The 19,717-nt window shown below is 41.2% G+C and overlaps 1 protein-coding gene across 1 annotated transcript; it reads right to left on the reverse strand.

Moving 5' to 3' along the window:
* Positions 1–1,944: 1,944 nt before the first annotated feature.
* On the reverse strand, positions 1,945–16,330 carry mbtps2 (membrane-bound transcription factor peptidase, site 2). Its single transcript, XM_041961545.1, has 11 exons — positions 16,065–16,330; positions 14,081–14,229; positions 13,418–13,556; positions 12,644–12,747; positions 10,902–11,029; positions 7,762–7,880; positions 7,113–7,293; positions 5,399–5,505; positions 4,608–4,806; positions 4,083–4,158; positions 1,945–3,092 (listed from the first exon to the last, which is right to left on the reverse strand). The coding sequence occupies exons 1-11, from the start codon at positions 16,137–16,139 to the stop codon at positions 2,870–2,872; spliced, it is 1,500 nt and encodes a 499-aa protein (XP_041817479.1). The 5' UTR covers positions 16,140–16,330; the 3' UTR covers positions 1,945–2,869.
* Between the last annotated feature and the right edge of the window lie 3,387 nt (positions 16,331–19,717).

A 19,717-nucleotide genomic window follows, 5' to 3' on the forward strand; every position in this document is an offset into this window, starting at 1 on the left:
AATCACTTTGAACTCATCATAATGCGCCATCGTCTGATCAAAATATCAGTGTGTCCCAAACTTTTTGACCAAATACTTGCAAAACTATTGATATTCCTATTAACATCAGCTATACTTTGTATTTAGTACTAATTAGCAAATGTTAGCAAGCTAAAACTCTAAAATAAGGGGGTGAACATTAACATGCTGCATTGTCATTGTGAGCTTGTTGTGTGGCCATTTAGCTCAAAGCACCACTGTGCCTAAGTACAGCCACACACAGCCGCTAGCATGAATGTAGACGCATAATCCTGTTAGCATAGAGGAGGTCACAGAGTTAATTCAAGGCCCCATCTCTCAATATGAAGCAGACAGTCAGACCATGCCTCCTTTCTGCCCTCTCCTCCTCTTCATCATCCTCCCATGTCTGTTTACTGGAACATCCCTCCAGGGTGTCATTACTGCAAGATAAGCAACAGAAACATACATGCAAGGACGCACAGGCAATCTCTTCACATAGATTAGGCAAAGAAAATCAGCCTTCAAAATGTGTTATCTGAGCACAAACACACACACATGAAAGTCACCAACTTCTGCATGCAGCAGGGTCCACTCCTCCACACACTCCCCTCATTACTCAATGATAAAGCCTCACAAAAGGCAACAATACTGAACCTGCTGACGGAGGTGTCTGCTCGTCTTTGGTAAACACACCTCTGTGGCTAGGCTGAAGGCTGTTCAGTATTTATATGTCTGTGGGAAACACCCTTCCAAATTACCATGTGTCAGTGTCCCACGCTCACACACTCAGGAGATGCAATCACTGCACGACTCCTTGAAAACACTAAATTAACACTGCGGTCTGGAGCTGTTACTAGAAGTGTAGCGTGTGCGCTTTTGTGTCAGTGTCTGAGGAAGACAATGTGCCAGAGTTCTACGAATATGTTGGGTATTAAATTAGAAAGGTCTTCCACAGTCGAGGCAGTCTTCCAATGAGAACATCAGACTACCTGCATGTTTCATAGAGGCAATTTAAGACCTTTTCCAAATGGTACAAACGGTAAAGGATCTCAAATGAGTGAAAAAAAAAGTTTAGGTTGGACTCATTTTGAGTTTGAGGTGCTCTGTTTGAGGATAAGAATACATGTAGACCCAAAAATCATAAGAAAACTCTCAATTCACTCTCTTTTTAACAACTGAAATGCCTTCGTTGCCAAGCTTTCATCAGGGACTCAAAGATGTTTTGACTGCTTGAGGAAGGAGTTGGGAAATTAATAGAAGTCAATGCAAATTAAATTCTGCTTGTGCATGCATGTGAGTGGAAACGTTAAAGAGATTTAACTGCACAGCAAACAACAGTAAACACAGCGTTTTTTCCACTGTACACATTCTGTACTTAATGCTTGCTTATTTATACCATGCAGCAAATTTCAGTTATGTTCACTGCACTGTAGGTACATCATAATATAGCACCCTAAGCAGTGTATAGAAAGTTAATGTAGTTATGAGCAAATATAAGGACAGTATTAAGTGTTTATTAATGTACAGTACTCATTAACAATTAGAACGTATCCTGTGAAGACATGTTTTAATATTATCACAACAGTAGTTTAGTATATTGCCTCATAAGGGTTTGTCTGGTTATTCATGCCAGCTTCCATTCACTCACAGCAGTTGTTGACAAATTCATTGTGCAATTGTTCTTCTGTTAGCAGGCTCGCTTGCCTTGAATTGCCTCTTGAGGAATAAATTAATTATTTTGAACTGAACTGAACTGAGCACGCTGGACTGGTGACCAGGGTGGATCTTATCTCTTGCACATGTGTTCTGGGATAGTTGTGATGTGCAGCAAGCTGTGACCTTTCATTCCCTCCGGTTAGGCAGTAAACTTTTCACATTTAACACCACAGAACAGCACCAAAATGATTTCTGCTCCAGGGACAAACATTCGATTAAAAATATGACAATGCAGTTAACGAAACAGAAGAAATTATTTTATTCATTAACAGCTTTAAGAGAGCACTTCAATAAAAGCAGTCATTTATTCCATCCATTCAATCAAATCACAGACAGTGACAGGCCAAGGGAATAAAATTTAAACTTACACTTTGCGAAAAGGTGGAAAAAAGTTCATTAAGGAAACTATTTTCCCACTACAATGCCCGAGGACGAGAAAGACACTTGACTGAAGAAATCTGTAGAGAGCCACCTTTAAAAAGGCTGAAATGACTCGGAGTCCTTTTATCCAATCAACCAATTCATGTATCTGCTCGTGGAGGAGGCAGGTCTTTTCAAACAGGAGCAACGGGTAGCAAAGTTTTTCCAACAGTGATATGCAGTCGAAGATCAGAGTATTGCCATGCATTTGCGATAAAATGAAGGCTTTTTAAAGATTTTTGTCCATAGATGGCTTGCATTCATTTTGTCCTCCCTGCAACACGCTGGAGCCAAGACGGGGTGGGGAAATATGGCATTTTGGAATCAAACCCTTCAAAAACCAAGACGGTTCCCTCAACAACTTCACACACAAACACAGTACAGATATTAAGATTTGGAAAGGTTGCGCAGTCTTTGTAAACAGTCACATAGGACAGTGCTTTACAGCAAGTGCATTATTCATTTCTATATGTGCTTTTGTAAATATGGTGGCAACAAGGTGGAAGTCAGTTGTTTGTCGTTTTCCCTGGTGGTCCTGTGAAGCCTTCAAGGCAGAGAAATATTCTGCTCTGCTGGCTTTGAGCAGTACTGCTGGGTAATGCGGTCTGTTCCCTGTATGTTCACAGTTTAGTGGTCCACACGTGTCGAACGTACCCTGAGAGAACAACTCTCAGTCCACACGGGGATTTATTCATTTCGTTTTGTGTCTTCCCAGAGCAGCAAACCGCTGTGGCTACCGCGCCGTGACCATCCACAGGCCCAGAGCCACGTTGGCCGCCAGCAGGGCGCTGCCCGCCAGCAGCAGGAAGAAGCCAATCAGCTCACGCTTTTGACGGTCCGTTACCACAGTAACCAGCGTGGCCTCTAGCAGAGCGTTCATCATCCACTGACCATCGAGAGCGAAGCACGGCACCGAGTTTACGACTGCTAACGCGCCAGAGAGGGACACCACATATCTGGGAGGCAGGAGGGTCAAAGGTAATACGAGAGGATGCTCGTACTGAACACACACCCAGTGATTAAAACAACTTCATCCTGGAAGCATCGAATGTACACAAACTGCTCGTGAGCTTTCAATCATTTCACACAATCTTCTTCAGGCGTTGGTTAAAAAAAACTTAATCTGTTGATGAAGACCCCAGAGGATTACTGGCACCCGTGGATGTGGATTCTGATGTGGAGTCATCGTATTTCTACAGTTGGCTATGTTTTGTCGCTACTGAACTTTACTACCATCTACTGGAGTTTTAAGATGTACAGCATTTATTCTGCCGAGCCCTACAGATTTTGCAATGTTAACAAACATCTGCTTCTTGGCCTGTGCTACACCCCTTCCACCAAGTTTCATGGAAATTGGGCTGGTAGTTTTTCCCGTAACCCTGCCGACAACTTCAACCACATCCTCCTTGTCAGAGGCAAGATTACGGAAGTTTGCTTCTAAGCACTTCTGTTGTTCACAGACAAAGAGCTTGTCCATGCAGCAGATGAGGGAGTGGTTGCACATCAGTACTTTCTGGATGCTACAGCTCATTTGTGAACTGTGCTGACTTTCCAAACATCGTCAGTAAACTGGAAGGAAACACGCTGTAAGCTTTAGGGCACGAAAACCTTTAAACAAATAAATGCCTTATTAAGAGATTCATCTTCTTACCAATAAGCTGGAAACAAAGGCAATGAAATGCAGCTTTGATCAGTTACACTGACCGGTAGCTTATGTTGGCTAATGCTAACAAACTTTAAGATAGCCACCACTGTGTAACTGACATGACTGGGGCTGCTCAGAAACTACAGACAGTCAGTGCTTTAGTATCACCCTCCTATCCTTTAAAAAAAAGAATCACATCATTTGTTTAAATTTTGGGTTTGAGCGACTGCGACAGACGAGCCTCGCTCCTCCTCATACATCATCTGATTACAGCCGGAGTCCTTTAAACATGAAAGGATACTTGCAGAAGGTCTCTAAGAAGACGGGCAGATCCAGGTGGAGGAAACCAAAGCGGGGCACAAAGTTGGTCAGGCTCACTGGGGAGCAACAAAACACGGGAGGTGTTGCAGTCACACAGCAGGAATGTAAACAAACACTGTGTGGTTGTAGAGTTGATCATTATAGGAAGATGCCAGCTTTGATCCATTCAACACTTTTGTAACTGTCTAAAAACAGCAGCAGACAAGAAAACAACAATATCTACAGTGTAAACTGCAATTATGTGAACATTACAGATACAAGCGTCCCTCTAGGGTGGGACTTATTCATGTGAAATGACTTGTTGCTGCTCTTAGACTGAAATTACAAGGCATTTTGATTAAATATTTTAAAAAAAAAGGGAAACATTGAAATATCATTACCAACTTTATAGGCAGATTTAAGGCCTAAGACACTTTTATCAAACATCAGACCTGATACGTCAACTTCAGCTCAAGATTTCTCACATGTTAAATGATAATGAATAAAAAATGTGAAGTGTCCGTACCAGCATACTGAAGGTGCGGCGGATAGCCCACAAACAGCATGTGTGCGTTGGGCAGGTGTGTGACGCGGATGAAGCGAGTCTGGTTCTCCAGAGACGGCGTGACGCAAACGCTGGCGGCGTGGGAGTGTGCGGCGCAGTCGGCGTCGCTACGACACACTCGCGTCCCCGTCACCATCTTACGCACCGGCATACAGGCGTACTGCAGCCACAGGATCACAGAGGGGGTGCAAATATAAGAAATATGAGAGAAGTCAGCAGGAATTTATAGTTTTTGATTTAAAGAATCCGACTTTTCTTGACGCTGGTTGTCTTGTTTTCATTTTCATTTATCTTTATTCATGACAGACCATTTTTAACATCGCACTTCTCCTTCTCGTGTCCATTTATCACAGCGGTTATCTTTTTGGCTGCCTTTTTCCATGACTCTGACCTTGTGCCAACTGTCAAAATGCGTGATATTTTGCAGCCAACATACAGGAAGTGCAGATCATTAGCGAAGCAGAAGTAAATCACAGAGAAATCTCACAGATGGAAGCTTGTTTTATTTTAATCTCATAATGAAATGTTGAAATATGGGTCTGTGTATTTTCATAATTGTCCTTTTTGTGGATTAGACTCATGTAGTTGGAAACAAAGGAGGACAAAATGGGAATAAAAGGAACTGAACTGAATAGAGGAAGAAATATAAATATGTTTGACTGTCTGAAAGGATTGGAAATATGCTCACATGATGAAACAGTCACAAAAAGTCCCATCCTGTGTGTGTGTGTGTGTGTGCGCGCGCGCGTCACCTCTCTCTCCCTGCTGTTCCTGCCCTGTGGTTTCATGTAAGAGAAGCAGAGGTCCGTCAGGCTGTTGTTGCTGCAGCAGTCCATCGTTCCGTCCAAACGCTTGAACGCTGGAAGAGAGAGGAAGACGAGGACATACGCGATTGGTTGATTAGATTTGCGTGTCGGGCTGGAAGACAGAAAATCAAACAACTCGTGTCACACTGCGCACACAGAGATGGAAGTCGGCGGCAGGAGCCGATTAGACGAGGACAGGGTATCACACGCGTTATGACATAACTGAGATTATCCCGCTGACTCCTCACGCGTCATCGGGACGTCTGCTGTGGACTCAAACAAAACATCTTCACTGTTTACATGTTCATTTTTTTTGTAAACGTGAGGCGCACAGCACTGCCTTTATTGTTGAAGTCTACAATTTAACAAAAGAGCAACTGCAGTTTTTATTGTTGCTAGGCAACCACCGAATCACTTTTCCTTAGCCTAACCGTGACTTTGCTGAGAAGTAAACTCATAAATCTGAACCTTTTATTAAAAGAAAAAAAAAAAAAATATATATATATATATATACACACAGGATGGGAATTCCTCTATATATATATACATATGGAAAAACAGGCAGGTGGAGGGCATTTGCTCTGGCTCTGATCCTGAACAGCATGCTGGACACAGTGAAAAGGAGGTTCCTCTTCCTTTGTCTCAATTCATTCGATTGGACAACGGGGGAAAAAAACCCAATGATGTCGGCCACTTTTCTACTCTGAGCTGAGGTTTTTTTCAACTCGAGGCGTTCAGAGCGCTCCTGCCAAAACATATGGTGCCCAGGATACACAAGCAGCATGCAGAACACTTCCTGCCTGTAGAAAACAACTGGACACTTCTCACTGCGAAAGCTGCGCTCTGTCTGACCCGACACAATGTGCAGCTAACGCTGAGGAATATGCAATAAGAGCCACAGAAATGATAGAAATTTCACATCTGCTGTCGTGAAAAGGAAAATGTTTTCTGTGACAATGGAGGGAAGATGGGAAATGCTGTCTTAAATTCTTCTATTTGTTTAGTTAATTCATCATGGAAAAATGCCACAGTGATGCCTTCAACTACGCTTATTTTGATCGACCAATCCTCACGAGTGTGGATGAAAGCAGAGAATATTTTGTATTTTTGCTGGAAAAATGACTGAAACAATTAATTTTGTTGTCAAAATAGTTTCAGATTAACGTTCTGTCGATCGACTAATCAACTCATCACCGCAGCTCAAGATGAAATTATGGTATTTTGGGCATTTATCATTAATTATGATGTCTAATGTGTGCCACTGGAATAATTACAGCCCACAGAGAAGCAACAGGAGCTCTGATTGGCCAGCTGTTGAGCTCTGACCTCACAAATGGCCAATCACAGCCCCACTGCTGCTCTGCGGTGTGACTTGTTTGAATGTTTCGGCAGCACACAGTAAATGAAACGTTTAAGCAGGAAACACATTAACTTATTACATTTTTACAGTTTTGAATAATTGAATTTTGAAATGTGTCAGTTTATGAACTGATTGTATGAGTTTATTCCGGAGTCACGCTGCTGACTCTTTATTGAATTACACTTAGAAAATAAAGCATTAGCCACTACAGTGAAGAAGTTTTTGTTGCACTGTAACTTTAAAAATGTCTTGTTTGTACTTTGAGCGAACCTTTGGCTGCCCTCACAGCGGCATGCTCACCTCGTCCGTGGGCCCAGCTGGGCTGCAGGCTGGCGACGGGGACACAGTATCCCGTCTGCGGAGTGTGAGAGAGGTGAGACAGGCAGCTGCTCCAGTCCTCCACTCCCCTGACCGGACAGTCCTCCAGCCCCGTAACTATGTCCCCGACCGACAGACCCCGGGGACCGTCAGCTGCAGAGCCCTGCTCCGAAGACACAGGCAGATACTAAAATATGCTTCAAGTGGCCCAAAGGTCAAAAAAGCAAAGTTTGATGGTTTTATGGTTTGAATCTTGCATTAGTTCGGAAAATCCGGGCGGAGACATGGATTGGCAAATACACTTTTCGCTGCCAACTACTGCCAGTGAGTCCTTGAGCAACAAGACTTCATACCAAACTACTCCAGCAACCAACTGTGGCTGATTTACTAACTGTATGAATGGGCGGGGGGCAGTGATGGAAAAGTAATTTCATGCCCTGTCAGATTAGCCCAGATAAATAAAGGTCATAACTCTCTGACACAGTGGAAAGCATGCTGTAGCAGTGAAGCAGTGACTTCCATTATGACAGACAAGTGAGAATCCCATCCAGGATTATTACATTTTCAAAGAAAAACGTTCATCACAGAGTCAACAAATGTTGCCTCGCCTATGAGAACCTGCTGCACTGACCTGGACAACCTCTGTGACCAGCGCCCCGCCACCGGTGGAGTACACAGGAAACAGGAGGAGGGGCAGCAGGAAGAGGAAGGCTAATGCCGCCACGCACAGAACAAAGTTGTGCCACACTCCTACAGAAAAACACAGAAACATCACTTCCTTTTAATCTTTTAATCGTACTTAATCTTATGTGCAGTGTTAGTTCAGATATATGTTTCGATATATTTATGGGACCAGTGTGTCTGATTTCTGAGGATCTATTGGCACAAATTGAATATAATACTCACAACTATGTGTTTATTGTTGTATAATCACCTGAAAATAAGACGTTTTGTGTTTTGTTGTCTTCAAATGAGCTCTTTCTATCTACAGAGGGAGCAGGTCCTCTTTCAGGGAGTCCGCCATGTTGCACTTGTACTGTAGCCCAGACCGGACAAAACCAGGCCAGGTGTCTAAAGAGCGCTATTTACTTTTTTTTTAGTTTGTATTTTAGCAGCGTAGCAACACTGTAGGTTCTCCTACAGGCTTAAAGAGGGAGGACGTGGCGAGGGGTGTTCAGTTCGTTGAGATCCACAACCTCACCACAAGATGCCAACAGGTCCGTTGATTAGTTTTGTTTGGGTTAGTTTATCTTTATGCTTAAGAAATGAACTTAAATTACTTTCTAAGACTAGAATTTGGTAGTTAAACTCATTTCTTCCTGAGAATTAAGTATTAAATAATGCTTATTTAGAGTTCACGCCTTCATTATATCAATTCAAACCAGTCCACCAAGTGAAAGACAATTATTCCTGATATGTCCTGAAGTACAAGGCAGCATGTAAAGAGTTCAAACTTCTCAAATATAACTTTGAAAATAATAAATATCATGAACCTGATCAAGTTAATCTTCTAAAAGTGTGAGACTGAAACTTCTGAAAGGCCAACAGGACAGCATACTCCAGTCTGGGTACTCTGTTAAACGCTCATAACATGTTCTCCACATATTCAGACTGTAGGATGTCGTGGCAAAACAGTTACCACTGCCCACTAAAAATAACTCTCTATACCATCTTAATTATGCAAGACGACAGTCGGTCTCCCAAAACCACATGAGGAAAATTTCTCATTGCCTGATGAGGTCAAGGCACAGCTTTTAGATCTTATTTTTTCCTGAAACATAAAAAACATGCAAAGCCATCATTCAAATGTGGTCGACAGCGGCATCAAGCAACAGGCTGCGCTGAAGTCTCTGGCAGAAGAAAATGAATAGCTGAAGGTAGTCTGAGGAACTCTTGGGAAAGAAATGTGAAAAATGTAGGCGCTGCTGGTTACTACATCCAAATCAAAGTGGAAAAATTATTTATAAAATTCTAATTTTAGGCCTAAAGGGTGCATATACTTCCCATGTTAACTTTACACAGTAAACAAACTATTAAAGTTGCATCATCTATTCTCTGCAGGAATAAATAATAAACATGTCATGTGAGAGAACCCCTCTGCGATCTCCGCTGTGGAGCGAGAGGGAGACGCAGATAAATAAACACAGCATGCTGTTATGTCACCACCCCCTGACTGGAATAGCATCTTTCTCTCCCTCTCTCTGCTTTGTCATATGACTTGACTGGACGTCTCAGTGTGGTGCCTGCAGTCACCCACCCCAGTTATTTTCTTGTCACGCAGAGGAATCGCCTGCAGGAATCTTTAACCTGGTTAAAGATACAGATGGTTTTACAGTAGCTCGTCACTGCCCTCTAAAGGCTCCTAACATCCAAAACAATAGCTTTTAGTAATTTTGCATTTCAAGTGTTATGCTCTTACACACTGATGGACACATTAGTATCTGAGATTGGCCACCAATTCATGCTGAAATCCTGATTATCACTGCGTTTCAAATAAACTGAAGGAGCATAAAACAGCTAAGGCTTGTAAGAACTGAAGAGCTTAAGTCCTTCATCACTGTATGCCAGCTTTACATCTATAGCTGGTCCCCGGTTAGTGAGAGAGACATGGAAGCAGGGGATATCATGAACAGCTGCAGGGCCTGGTCAGTAATAAGTAGGCGATTTGAGGAGGGACGCGGGGTTGCCATCCCTCTTGTCAGCAAAATGACCAAAATGCATCCCCCTTGTCAACCTGTTGGTGCTGTCCATGGTTCTGAAGCAGCAGAGCGATATGTAATTGAGTCTTTTCCTCTGAGTCCCCTATGTCAGCTTCATCTTGGATCTTTGATGTTCTCTAAAATATGACCTATAAATAGCTAATTCTACACTATATTGCAGCCTGTGAACTCTAGACAGTAGCGTCACCTTCATGAACAAAGTGACAAGTAGCAACATGTATTTGTGGAAGCGCGAGAGGCTCATAGAGACGCACTGCAACCTGTCGTATTCCTATAATATTCCTACGGTCGTTCATCAGTCCCAAAGATGAAGCCACCTCTGTAACATGACCACAGCTATAGTTTCAATTAGCTTTAGCACATTAGCGTTAGCTTAATAGTGCTGGGGTGGAGACAATTTGACTTGTATAAATTCTAGTCAAAGAAATATTATTGAGAACAAAAGTCAATCGACAAAATTAAGCATAATTCAAAATTAATATAGAAAGAAAGAAATTCACTTTTCATAGTGGACATCTTTTGCCTTTTGATTTCTAGCAGCATTTGGGTCTTTAACAAAAACTAAACTTGGACCTCTGTAATTAGTTTTAACCATTACCATCATGATTTTAGAGAAAGTGGCAAGTTCCCCTTTTTTCTCCTTCTTGAGCATTGAGTTAATATAACATTGTTTTTGCAGTCATTTGTATCATATAAGCATTTTATCTACTGCTTCAAACTGCACTCTTAACTGCAACATTCTTCTTGACCAGACTGCACTGAAAATAATCAGACTTTAAGTGGCTCCCTGTGGTGGGCCGTAGGAGACATCAGACACACTCATGCGTGAATAACTGCCAGCTCCACCAATCAATTCATTAAAATCTAATTTTCTTAATTGCAGAGTGAAATGATTTGATGTGAAGCAGCTGTCTGGTGTTCAGATATGAAAGACCTCAGAGTGACCTTCACCGGCAAAACAGAAATGAGTATTTAACGAAATGCTTCAAATAACTCTGATTAATAGCTGTGATCACATTAGCTGGAAAAATCATCAGGATTATCATCTTACCGGCACAGAAGATGCGGAGCTGCTGAGTGGGTGATATGAGGTTGAGGTGTGTGGTGAAGAGGTCCACAAACGCACCGGGATACACCACAAACACAAACATGCCGAAGCCGTTCACTCGCACTTGCTCCCTGCAGGTCACAGAAAGGTACTACATGTTAAAAGATGGCCAGAAAAGAGCACAAGGCAACATTAAACAGCCTGAAACCTTCTTTCATCAACCAGCTACTGACTAAGAGTGAACACATCCTACCTGGATTCGCCCTTTCTACCAAAGTTAGAGCCGTTTTGGTTATTTCAGAATAAAGATCTCTGTTTTTCTATTTTTTTAACAGTGCACTTCTCACTGGTTTGAAGTGGGCGGGGCTCAGATGGGAAAAGCTGATGCCATGTACTTCCGTGCACCAATCAGAATTTAGCAACATGTGAATTAGAGTCTGAGGACAGTCGGTGTCTGTCAATCAGGTCTGAAGAAACTGATCGGCTGCGTTTTAGATGGTTTAACTCTAAATAAAACCTTGAGATGTTTTATTAACTTTGTTGCTAATTAAGTCATGAATATTTAATTCTGTAGAGAGATTTGAAGTCACTTATGTGGTCAAATGCAGCCGTATGCTGAGTCTCAAACGCAGATATTTGGAAAAGCTACGTGTTTGGAGCACTTACATGAGAGAGTGAGGCATTTTTGTTGAGCCTCTACTTTAATTAGAAACATTAGCTTTTTATGTTGTAAAAACGTTAGTAGTAGAAGTAGTAGTAGTCGTAGCAGTAATAGTAGTATACCAGCAGTAGTTACTCTGCAGCCTGCTGCATTAGCTGTGAGTAGGTTCAAACTTGGCCTAGTTATAATGTAAATGCATAAAAGTTGTTATTAATGCGCTACAAAAATAAACATGGATCCACACCTGCCCCCAGGGTAGGTGTGGATCATTAACTTTAACTGTAAATCACAGAAATATACTCACTTGCTAATGGTGAAACAGCAGCTTTTCTGCCACACAGCATCATTTATTCATTAACTGCATGTCACTTTGTAATACTGTATTCCAGTAGAGACCTGAATTATTGATATGATACTTCAACACTGATCCAGTTTACAACGATGTGCTACAACACCAAGTTGCTCAAGCCAGCCGGAAAGATAATGTGTGTGGTAACCATGACTACAGAATGAAGTTATGGGTTTACAGGAAGCTAGTTAAGCCCCAACTCAACTAATCATGGTGCAACTAATATTAGTCGCTGATTTAGTTTCAATCAACTAGTCTTCACTAAGCTTCTAGTGTCAAAAATCAATGTAATGATAATGAAAAGTTCTCACTTTTTTTGCAGCTGATTTTTGATTTGTTAGACTGGAAGCTAACTTACAAATACTAATCAAAACCCAACTATATATCATATAATATACTGTATATTCTATGTATAATATAAATTGAAATAACACACTCATAATACTGTTACACAATAATAATGTCTATTGCTTTGTTTTGGATAAAGAAATATTGTATCAGCACATGTTTTGAGGAGCCACACTCAAATAACTTATGATGTTCTTAACGCTGTCTGTTATATTATGTAACTGGTCACATATTGCAAATAAAATGCAAATAAAATCACTCTTAAACCCCATTTACACGGACTTTCATTGGTCACCTCCCATTTGTTTGGTCTTAATAACCACTGGATGCTCTTCACACTCCTGGTTGTCATGGTAACAGATTGTGTGATGGAACCGTGCCTCTTACCTCAATGCTGCCACAGCGTGGCCCAGCTCATGTATAACTCCGCTGAGCAGCAGGGCGATGAAGAAGTAGGCCAGCTGACTGGTGGGCAGATTGACCCCAGGGACCTGAAGACACACCCGACACCAGAAAAAGACTGAGACGGATACGGAGACATAACAGGGACATCAACAGTCATCCTCTGTGAAAAAATTTGACTTTTCTGCCTCTTTTGGTTTGATTTTTTATGGACACTACAATCAATTTTAGGAGGAAATGGGTTATCACCAACACGTATTGAAATCTTCCTCCCCACAACTTTTGTTTCCCTCTTCATATTAATTCATTCATGTTTTGTTGAAGCTGTTTTCCGTGCGTTTCTGCATTTTCCTCCTCCGCTGGCTGTGTGGTGCATTTTGTGCCGCTCCAGGCTGAATACTCGGTTATAAATGGCCCACTAATAGCTTCCCATGAATCACCTACAGTGGTCTACTGGGGATAGTGCTCACATTAATGCACGGCTATTTGACACCTCAATGAATAAAAAGTGAACAGGAGGAAAATGCTAAATAAGAGCCCTCCTCATAATTGGGGGCATTTGTCGCCCCTTATTTGAATATCACAGGCTTTGTATGAACTTTCAAGGACATTTACGTTCTGAACTCCAGTTAATCTCTGACCCTGCACACTAAAAAGAGATACAAATCATCCTCTGTCTGCTCATTGTGTTTACATTTCAATCCCCTGGTGTGATTTACTTATAAAAGCTCATGAATGTCCAGTCCAGAGCGTACATACCACCACCTGCAGGGCCTGCTGTCCTCCTATTCGAGGGTTGTCTGTGGTCATCTGAGCGAGCGTCTGCTGCAGCGTCTTTGTCAGCAGCACCACTGATCCCAGCATGGCAGCTATACCAAACACCACACCGCTACTGAACCTGGGAGAGGTAATATCGATACAACAGCGCTATCATTTCAAGCAGTGCAATTTGGCCGTACTGCGTGACCATATAATTTTATCTGAAAACAAAATAAAAGCTTGCATGAAAGAGCAGAAAAGAAAAAGTGCACATTGGTGAAGCCACAGCGTGAAAGGCTAAACTGTGAGTAAAGGATGTACCTAGATTTTGGAAGGTTTGCCCACTTTTACATTAAGTAATGAGAATATACGCACAATAATCATCACTTCAGCAAACATTATGTTGATTGATAACTGGCCACTAACAATATGTCATTGGAGAGTTTTTGGCAGCTTTACAGTCTGATACCCTGAGTGATACTTCAACAAGTGGTTCAGAGAAATTAGCATGACTGTATGTGGCTATGAAGCCTTCTACTAGCATTGGCAAACAATTAGCTAAAGCCGACCAAGTGGGAAACCTTCTAAAAAAGAAGGCGTACAGAAATTATGAAGCAACAGCTCAGGTTCAGAGCGGCTTATTCAATAAACAGACGTCCTCACCACAGGTAGAGGGCTCGGGGGTTGATGCGTGCGCAGTAAGCAAACAGCCGGTTGAACACGGTGGTCTGCCATCTCACGTGAAAAGGAGACAACATCAGCCCTCGACTCGCCAACCACGACTCGTAGGTGATCCGATGGGTCACTGATGACTGTGATGGAAAAGTGGGAAAACTTATCTCAGAGTGCAACACCCACATACCCCATATACAAGATTGTTGATGCCAAGACCATTATTGATATTTCCAAGAGTTTAAAAATATCTGTAAATGATTAAATTGACCAATATCATTTTTTTTTTAAATAAACACATGTTCTTGTGAAGGATTGCTTAAATTTGGTTGTTAAAGCACAGTGACTAATATATACAATTTAAGAAATAAAAAAATATGTCACGTGTGTAATGACTTTAGCATTTCTGTGCTCCTGTATAACTGCCTGTGAAGCTAATATTGACTAACAATATGTTGGCTCAAGTTGTGATTGACAGTTATAGCATGCACACTTCCTCTTAAAGGACCAGCGTGTAGGATATAATGGGATATATTGGCAGAAATGGAATATAACATTCATAACATTGCCCGATGTTGCACTGCCATGTTTCTACAGTAGCCCAGAGTGGACAAACCAAACTCTGGCTCTAGATAGCAACTTTCACCTTTTTTCTGTGAGAGGTGTGGCGAGGTGTATTCAGTTCGTTGCAATCTGTAACCTCACTGATAGATGCCACTAAATCCGGAACACTGGTGATGAAGGCAAAAGGAATTCTGTCAAAATATTTATTTCTCATTTAGCTCTCAGCAGTGGGTTTATTCTGCCTGCTGGATTACCTGCTTACTAAATCAACTTACTTTTATTATAGTCGTTTTGTGATTTGTTGTTTTACTAATATTTTAGCCATTAGACTAGCTGTATGAGGCTAAAGTGCTGCTACCAGAACATTCTGTTAATTTAGCTGTTAATTTACTGTCTTTAACGCCTTTTTTTCTAGTGTGGATTTTCGCTATCTCTCTATCCATCACACACACAGTCAAAACTTCTTTTTTCACTCTCTCACCTGAGTATGTTCCCCTCTCTCTTCCTCTCTTGTGATTGGTGAATTGATGTTAAGCTCTTTTTGTCAGTTGGACCTTACTTAACAGTTGTGACCTACACTTTTTGAACGCTGGTGTCTTTTTGACTGAAACTTTTACAAGTCGCACAAGTGTGACATTTCTACTCCTACTGAACTTTTTTTTCTACCTTTTCTACTTTTTAAAATATTAAGCTTACAATAGAAGTGAGAAACTAAACGATATTGCAGCTCAGCTTCCAGTTGCAGCAAATCATTTCACGTCTGCATTGAGTTGCTCAGCAATGCTTTGCAACTCACAGCTCTGAAGACCAATGACTTTTCTGGCCTAAAATGCAATTTATCAGTGTGATATTAATACAAAGCATTTCCTCTTTCATCCTGTTCATGATTTCAACTTCCAGTTTGACCATATTGAAGTTTGGCTTCAAGAATTTCTAGCAATGACACTTAGCTTCTTTAGTTAATTCTGGTAGTTTGACAATTTGGCTTTATTTGAATCACATTTCTGCATTTCCAGCAGTGCTTTGAAATGTTTTAGCTGTCACATTGCATTTTCTTCAGGAAAAGCATTTTCTAGTTGGTGTGCTGTGGACTGTGCTTTATGCGGGAACTTAATCTTTCACGGGTGATACTTTGTTTTATTTCTTCTGTGATGTAAGTCACCAATTTGACAGTTAGTCTAAGTATTAGTCTATACTTCTGCGAATACATAATAATAACTGAAAAAAAGTGGGAGTTGCAGCCCGAAACGAAAACACAGCATCTTATTGACACAACTGTTTGCGAATGAATCGGCTAATCTGTGTGGCTAATGCTCTGCTATCATCAATGAGTTGAGCTATCATCAATGAGTTGATGATAGCTAACTATTAGCCGATATCTTCCTTGACACCGAGAGACCTGAATACTCACCCTCAGCAGTGTGTCGGCGAGGTAGACAGCACACCAGGCTGCCATGACACACACCAGGAGAGGCACAGGGATCATAGTGCATCAGAAGGCTCTCCGAGGACAGAAGGAAGCACACTGCGCCGTCTCCATCACTCCATCTGCCCGCTGTTCATCGCGCAGCTAACCGCCGTTACACATGTTTGACACAGCATAAAAATGTGAACATTTTAATATGAAACATAAAGAGACTACGGTTTCGCTTTCGGAGATGCTTTGAACGCCAAGAATCGTCAGCACTGTGCGACACACTTCCGGGTTGCGCTTCTTCTTCTGTTCTAAAGATCAACCAAACGGAGCATTACCGCCACCAAGTGTTGAACTAGAGAACTTCCTTTATTAGAAAAAGGACCATTACTTTAAAGAATGACATTTCATGGGCTCATTTAGAAGATTGTTCAATTTTAATCCCTATTCATTTATTGATTTTCTTTTGCAGTTATAAATATGATACACATGCTCCATATGCCAGAATCACAGTTTGCACTAATACTTTCCCGTTTTCTGCATACGAATTCTTACTTGGCTCAGTTTCATGTTACTGATCACACATAGACCAGAGCTGTAAAGACTTCTGCCTTCAAGTGCAGTGGGAAGTGTGGGATTTATTGCTGAAGAATGACCCATTAAGGTTGTAAAATCCAATGAATGAAATTCTGAATGGTCAGTTTTCCCTGTCTGCACATCAACACTGCAACACTTTCTGAATATCTTCACTTTGAAAAGAGTTTTCCAAAAGCTCCATTTTCAGTGACCTAAAACCTTTAAACCTAAAGACGCTGACCTAAAAGTTGTGTGTGAATGAAAGGTCAAAGCACTTAGAAAAATCTACATTATTAACAAATACCCATGTATGCGTGGACTAGGCAAATGAAAACTTTGCAAGTGGACTTTACCAAGAGAACCTGAAGGCAGCACTTGTCACTGAAATTGGGCACAGAAAAACCAATCAGGGTTGCCGGGCTTCTTTAGATGAGCTGCAGCAATAAAAAAAATGAAAGTGTGAGTCGGGATATTGCATTTCATCCTACCGAAAGGTCAGGAAAGTAAAAGGACACCAATAAATGTTGATGGTCTGAGATGCAACAAGGAAACAGCCTCCAGTCTGACGCAGTAAGCCATAAATGTGACTGAGGGAACATAAAACTGCATGTGGATAAAGCTTTGCTTGTGGATGCTTTTCACACAGAGCCTCCATCTCAAAAGTCCGGACGTCACTTTTTTCAGGGTTAAAGTTTAGACGAGACGCCAGAACTCAGTCTGTTTATTCATTGTCAGCCAGTCAGGCAAAAGCTCACAAAGAAAGTGAGAGATTTGTGGCTGCTCTCTGTGCTGGAGCGACAACATGAGCAGCTTGAGCAGACAAACAGGACAGATGCCCTCGTGTACATGTGGTCTGCAACTTCCCTTTTCCTGCCAACTAAACAGCAGCTTGCGGACAAGAGGACAAACTGTCACAGGGTGAAAACTATTATCTGATTTGTGATTAAAGTAATGACACATTAGAAGGAGGACCCCACAGTTGACTGCACTCATTATTTCATGCCTCATTTTTCATTACCTTATTTAAATTTTAATCTTAATTCTAGTCCCAAATCTACTTTCGCTGTTGCAAACTTCAGTGAGGTCAAGTCTATTCTTTACACTAACTCTCACAAAAACACAAAACATGTGTCAGAATGTGGAAATACATGCATCATCGTGCAAAGCAGAACAATCAAACACAATAACTCAGTATACGCTGTACCTGTTGCAGTAGTAGGGGGTAAAAAATGTAGATGCTTAAAAGAAAGATAGAAATGAAGACAATGAATGCATAAAAATAACTAAATTAAGCAAGGATAAATAAATATAAGATAAAATGAATAAAAACTAAAATAAAAACAACGGCTGGATTGGCCAAACTGAGTTGTGAGGCCCCCCCTCTTCATTTAACAGGTGGGGCACAATTATTGCATGAACAGCAAGATTATTTTCACCAAGGGTATTATATGAATATAAAGCATAATATGCAACGTTTCCACGTCGAAATGTCTAAAAATAGCTTGACCTACAATACGTTACACACTGGATTTTGTTGAGTTACCATCTTCCATTATCTCAAATACTGCCAACCATCTTCAAACCCAGAGAAAACATAACTTTAGTCAAGGTTTCATTTGGCCTCCTGTCAGTGGCTCATGTCCCTTGCACCCCCTCCAGCTGCTGTAACTTCCAGAGAAACATGGAAAACACCAGATAACACGTCGGAGAGTGAGGGACGAGGTTGGCCAGCTAGCTCGCTACTCTGCTGTTTATCATGTTTGTGCTGCTCACTTGTGATGGAGCAGGATTATTCACTTTCACTGGTAATTGTGGTTGTTTAACAATGAGGACAACAACTCCCATGATCCCACGCTGCTTCACGACATCATCAAACTCTGTCTTATGTTATTGTTTTGATTGAGAGACCCCTTGCAGCAGTACTGAAATTCTACTAAAATGTTACATATACAGATATATTATCGACAGCCACAGCGTAGAACAACTGTAATAACTGTTGTAATTTAGTGTTTTGTTGAGTCGATTTGGATTATTCAGTTTGGTTCTGTCATAGTCTCTCTCTCTGAGGTCCACCTCTGTTAGGTGAGTCTGAGAAAGCAGCCACCTGACTTTATTGGACCGTACCAACTTGGGCCGAGGAGAGGGGTGATCTAGTGAAGGATTCAATAGTTTTGCTTTTTGCATATATTTAGTTGAGAGAGAGTTGAAAGCATTGTTTTGTTGTTGATTTTTGTTTAGTTTTTTCATTTGTTGATTTTTTTTTTTTTTTTTTTGCATTTTTCATTTAAAACATGGAGGTCCGGCACTCTGTTTGGACTTTTTTACACCTCAGGGCTGGGGGTCACCATCCTGTATATTGTCCCTTATGCATTGATGTTGGGAGAACTGGTTTCAGGTACTGTGCTCCTTTTAAGTGGAATGAACTACAATCTACTCTCACTCAGTCCTACACCCCCTGGAAGATTTTAAAGCTTTATTGTCTGATGTTTTTTTTATGATTCCTGTAGCTGTTTTTATTAATTCTTTGTTTGTCAGTTGTGTTCTTGTGAGTGTTTCTTGCTTGCAGGTCTCTCTTGGAAAAGAGATCTTAATCAAAACAAGACTGCCTGATTAAATAAAGATACCTTTAAAAAAATCACCAAAAGCCTTATAGCCCCCTGACTCCTTCTATATCTCCCAGTCTCTTTTTGTCTGCAGCCACTCATTGGTTTTGTCCACATCCTTCCCCATATTTGCTGCTCACCTCTCTAACATTTATCAAGTCACCATCCACATATGTGCATCTTGAGGAAGTGATATGAAATCACCCAACGCAGCTTCTAAATTCATATATTTTCTTAATGAAGTTTGGTCCGTCTTAGTGCAAAGCTTCAGCTACCTAGAAGCAGTAGCATGACATTCAGCCATAGCATGTTGTTAAATACATAAAACACATTCAGTGATGGTGTTTATCTGTAATAGGTAAGCGCTGTCTATGCCAACAGGTGAGGCCAGTGTGTGTGTGTGTGGGTTGGATTTGCATAGTCTGAAACATATAACAAGCCCTCAGTTTGATCTGCTCATTTTACTACCTG

Source organism: Chelmon rostratus, chromosome 20 (assembly GCF_017976325.1).
Source record: "Chelmon rostratus isolate fCheRos1 chromosome 20, fCheRos1.pri, whole genome shotgun sequence".
Lineage (NCBI taxonomy): Eukaryota > Metazoa > Chordata > Actinopteri > Chaetodontiformes > Chaetodontidae > Chelmon > Chelmon rostratus.

Excerpts from the sequence above, each read along its gene's own strand:
- mbtps2 (XM_041961545.1), bottom strand. The coding sequence starts at position 16,139 with ATGATCCCTGTGCCTCTCCTGGTGTGTGTCATGGCAGCCTGGTGTGCT. Across the intron at positions 14,230-16,064 it reads TCGCCGACACACTGCTGAGG|TCATCAGTGACCCATCGGAT; the intron begins GTGAGTATTCAG and ends TTTCCATCACAG. Across the intron at positions 7,881-10,901 it reads GCTCCGCATCTTCTGTGCCG|GAGTGTGGCACAACTTTGTT; the intron begins GTAAGATGATAA and ends GTTTTTCTGTAG.